The 5,000-nt window shown below is 44.2% G+C and overlaps 1 protein-coding gene across 2 annotated transcripts in view; it reads right to left on the bottom strand.

The window, feature by feature from the left end:
* LOC139538807 (ephrin type-A receptor 3-like) overlaps positions 1-5,000 on the bottom strand; it is a 148,451-nt gene that overhangs the window by 1,014 nt on the left and 142,437 nt on the right. Inside the window, exons 17-18 of one of the 2 annotated variants that reach the window (XM_071341261.1) lie at positions 4,944-5,000; positions 1-4,248 (exon numbers count right to left, since the gene is read on the bottom strand). The exon at positions 1-4,248 is cut by the window's left edge and continues 1,014 nt beyond it; the exon at positions 4,944-5,000 is cut by the window's right edge and continues 69 nt beyond it. In XM_071341261.1, coding sequence (XP_071197362.1) covers positions 4,985-5,000 — 16 coding nt within the window. In that variant the 3' untranslated portion in view covers positions 1-4,248; positions 4,944-4,984. The remainder of the gene's footprint in view (positions 4,249-4,943) is intronic. The other variant, XM_071341259.1, reaches the window with a different exon arrangement.

The raw sequence follows: 5,000 nt of genomic DNA, 5'->3' as shown, positions 1-5,000 counted from the left end.
GATAAGCAGACAGGTGGTAGTTAGTTACAGTTCTGTATGATAAGCAGAAAAGTGGTAGTTAGTTACAATTCTATATGATAAGCAGACAGGTGGTAGTTAGTTACAATTCTGTATGATAAGCAGACAGGTGGTAGTTAGTTACAGTACTGTATGATAAGCAGACAGGTGGTAGTTAGATACAGTACTGTATGATAAGCAGACAGGTGGTAGTTAGATACAGTACTGTATGATAAGCAGAAAGGTGGTAGTTAGTTACAGTACTGTATGATAAGCAGACAGGTGGTAGTTAGATACAGTACTGTATGATAAGCAGACAGGTGGTAGTTAGATACAGTACTGTATGATAAGCAGAAAGGTGGTAGTTAGTTACACTTCTGTATGATAAGCAGAAAGGTGGTAGTTAGTTACAGTTCTGTATGATAAGCAAACAGGTGGTAGTTAGTTACAGTTATGTATGATAAGCAGACAGGTGGTAGTTAGTTACAGTTCTGTATGATAAGCAGACAGGTGGTAGTTAGTTACAGTACTGTATGATAAGCAGACAGGTGGTAGTTAGTTACAGTACTGTATGATAAGCAGACAGGTGGTAGTTAGTTACAGTACTGTATGATAAGCAGACAGGTGGTAGTTAGTTACAGTTCTGTATGATAAGCAGACAGGTGGTAGTTAGATACAGTACTGTATGATAAGCAGAAAAGTGGTAGTTAGTTACAGTTCTGTATGATAACCAGAAAGGTGGTAGTTAGTTACAGTACTGTATGATAAGCAGACAGGTGGTAGTTAGATACAGTACTGTATGATAAGCAGAAAAGTGGTAGTTAGTTACAGTTCTGTATGATAAGCAGAAAGGTGGTAGTTAGATACAGTACTGTATGATAAGCAGAAAGGTGGTAGTTAGTTACAGTTCTGTATGATAAGCAGACAGGTGGTAGTTAGTTACAGTTACAGTTAAGGTCAGAAGTTTACATACACTTAGGTTGGAGTCATTAAAACTAGTTTTTCAACCACTCCACAAATTTCTTGTTAACAAACTATAGTTTTGGCAAGTTGGTTGGGACATCTACTTTGTGCATGACACAAGTAATTTTGTTTACAGACAGATTATTTCACTTATAATTCACTGTATCACAATTCAGAAGTCAGAAGTTTACATACACTAAGTTGACAGTGCCTATTAACAGCTTGGAAAATTCCAGAAAATGATGTCATGGCTTTAGAAGCTTCTGATAGGCTAATTGACATAATTTGAGCCAATTGGAGGTGTACCTGTGGATGTATTTCAAGGCCTACCTTAAAACTCAGTGCCTCTTTGCTTGACATCATGGGAAAATCAAAAGAAATCAGCCAGACCTCAGAAAAAAATGTAGACCTCCACAAGTCTGGTTCATCCTTGGGAGCAATTTCCAAATGACTGAAGGTACCACATTCATCTGTATAAACAATAGTACACAAGTATAACACCACGAATCCGTCATACCACTCAGGAAAGAGACGCATTCTGTCTCCTAGAGATGAACGTACTTTGGTGCGAAAAGTGCAAATCAATCCCAGAACAACAGCAAAGGACCTTGTGAAGATGCTGGAGGAAACAGGTACAAAAGTATCTATATCCACAGTAAAACGAGTCCTATATCGACATAACCTGAAAGGCCGCTCAGCAAGGAAAAAGCAACTGCTCCAAAACCGCCATATAAAAATCCAAACTACGGTTTGCAACTGCACATGGTGACAAAGTTCTTAGTTTTTGGAGAAACATCCTCTGGTCTGATGACACAAAAATAGAACTGTTTGGCCATAATGACCATCGTTATGTTTGGAGTAAAAAGGGGGGAGGCTTGCAAGCCGAAGAACACCATCCCAACCGTGAAGCATGGGGTTGGCAGAATCATGTTGTGGGGGTGCTTTGCTGCAGGAGGGACTGGTGCACTTCACAAAATAGATGGCATCATGAGGCAGGAAAATGATGTGCATATATTGAAGCAACATCTCAAGACAACAGTCAGGAAGTTAAAGCTTGGTCGCAAATGGGTCTTCCAAATGGACAATGACCCCAAGCATAATTCCAAAGTTGTGGCAAAATGGCTTAAGGACAACAACGTCAAGGTATTGGAGTGGCCATCACAAAGCCCGGACTTCAATCCCATAGAACATTTTTGGGCAGAACTGAAAAAGTGTGTGTGAGCAAGGAGGCCTACAAACCTGACTCAGTTACACCAGCTCTGTCAGGAGGAATGGGCCAAAATTCACCCAGCTTACTGTGGGTAGCTTGTGGAAGGCTACCCAAAATGCTTGACCCAAGTTAAACAATTTAAAGACAATGCTATCAAATACTAATTGAGTGTATGTAAACTTCTGACCCATAGGGAATGTGATGAAATAAATAAAAGCTGAAATAAATCCTTCTCTCTACTATTATTCTGACATTTTTTGACTAAAAAACTGAGTTTAAATGTATTTGGCTAAGGTGCATGTAAACTTACGACTTCAACTGTATGTATGATAAGCAGACAGGTAGTAGTTAGTTACAGTTCTGTGGTCTGATATGTCCTGTTTACCATCACAGAAAACTGTACATGTCTGAGACTCATGACTCATGACAGGTTGATCAAACTGATAAACTGATTGTTATGATTATTGCTCTCTGTTTGACATTGACTGTTTGCAGACATTAGTCTATAGCTAGGGGATAAATGGCTTATTCTAGTCTGGGTGCCCATCAAATGGTTTGGCTTCCTTCTCAAGCTGATTTTCTCTTGAGTATACCTTCACACTCACGTGCAGGGACATAGGTGCACACACACACACAGACACAGACACAGACACACACAGACACACACAGACACACACACACACACACACACACACACACACACACACACACACACACACACACACACACACACACACACACACACACACACACACACACACACACACACGACACACAGAGTGGTATCAGTCCTTCTCTGTGAGAGAGAGTGGGGTCTTCAGTGGTGGGAGTCTCCTGGTCTGCTTTGTCTGCTCCAGGTTGATGTGGATTGTTGCTGCTGCTGTCTGCGCTGTTCTACTCAAAGCATTTAAAGTTTTCCTCTCCAGAGCTTAAAAACTGTCAGTCAAATCCACAGGATCAGATCACGACTGGTTCAGTTCTCAACAAGCCCCTTTCCACGATAAGTCACACACAGGGCCCTGCTGTCCCAGGTTCTCCAATCCCAGCTCCAGCCCTTTATCCTCATGCCTTTAAGGTCCAAGGCCAGGTTATCTCCCCCTTTCCTGTGTTCTCAGTAAGGCATCTCAGCAATGGTGCGGAGTGTCGAAGGGTTGGTCTGTCTGTCGGTCTGACTGCTTGCCCTGGATTCAGGGTAAGGGCATGATATCATGGTGACATCATCAAACTTCAGAGCTGTTGTCCTCCGCTGCACCACTTTTCTAATGTCTACTTCCTCCTTTAGTTTGGGACTTCCTCCTGTATGTTACAGAGATCAGAGGGCTGTTCTAATCCAAAGTACTACGAGCCGTCCTCTCCCCTCCTTCATTCCCTATCACTATACCTCGAAAGGGGAGGGCTCCCTCGTGGAATGAACGTAATTGAAACGTCCACAGAGGTCTCCCTGGAGTGGAGGGAGGAACTGAAAAGGAGACGCTTTAATTCAGAATGGAACGGGGCCCAGAGGGGCTTCATTCAGAATGGAACGGGGCCCAGAGGGGCTTCATTCAGAATGGAACGGGGTCCAGAGGTTCTTAATTTAGAATGCAACGGGGCACAGAAGGGCTTCATTCAGAATGGAACGGGGCCCAGAGGGGCTTCATTCAGAATGGAACGGGGCCCAGAGGGGCTTCATTCAGAATGGAACGGGGTCCAGAGGTTCTTAATTTAGAATGCAACGGGGCACAGAAGGGCTTAATTCAGAATGGAACGGGGCCCAGACGGGCTTCATTCAGAATGGAACGGGGCCCAGAAGGGCTTAATTCAGAATGGAACGGGGCCCAGACGGGCTTAATTTAGAATGCAACAGGGCACAGAAGGGCTTCATTCAGATTGGAACGGGGGCCAGACGGGCTTCATTCAGAATGGAACGGGACCCAGAACGGCTTCATTCTGCCAGTCAGCCAATCTGTGGATCTCTAGTGGCTTGGTTGGGTTAGACTGGGACAGGGCCATTCTTACTGTGGATCTCTAGTGCTTTGATGCTGCTCACAATGTTCTTCTGAGGGCCGACGATAGTCACACCAACCTTCTTTAGGTCCCTGCAGAGAGAAAGGAGGAGGGAAGAGAGAGAGAGAGAGAGAGAGAGAGTAAGTACTTCAGTATGTGACACACAGTGACATTAATGACATGCGGTCAGTGCTGCCCCCCCCCCCTCCCCCTCCCACTTCCGCTGGTCTGTCAATCACAAGGTTGATGTGCTGCCAGAGCTCTCTAGTTAGCTGATGGCCTTGGGCAGTTTTGGTCATGCTTAGTGGTGTGTGTATGTTTGGAAGGGAGGGAGCAGCACTGGTACAAATAGATGGATAATAAATGCAGAATAAATCAAATGGTTAGAGCAAGCTTCGTCACAACACACACACAGCATGGCTTACACACAGCATTTCACGAAGACACACAACTCAAACAAGTATGTTATGTTTCATCTAGTGGACTGTATGTAGCAGCATGGTGATATTAGGTACAGCAGTGGGATATTATGGTACATCAGTGGACAAGACATCTTCAGCTCGGTTCCTGTAGGTGACTGTGGTTATAGACGCATATTAGTAAAGTAACAGCTCAGCTCAAACCCGCTAGGTTAACACAGCTTGGGTTTTACACTGAGCTTCAGTTCTCTGCTAGTCTGTAGGGTGCACACAACACAAAACACGAAAACTCCTTATAAAGTTATTTTGATGCAAGCATGGGGTTATAGTTTGGAGGGCAGCCAGACAGTGCACAGTGGTCCACCCACCATCCGGTGTCTCTGGAGTAGGGGATGGAGAGGAGGGGGGGTTAGAGGGTGGTGATC

The sequence above is a fragment of the Salvelinus alpinus genome, chromosome 14 (genome assembly GCF_045679555.1).
Source record: "Salvelinus alpinus chromosome 14, SLU_Salpinus.1, whole genome shotgun sequence".
Classification (NCBI taxonomy): domain Eukaryota; kingdom Metazoa; phylum Chordata; class Actinopteri; order Salmoniformes; family Salmonidae; genus Salvelinus; species Salvelinus alpinus.
This window is presented reverse-complemented; position numbering and strand designations above follow the sequence as displayed.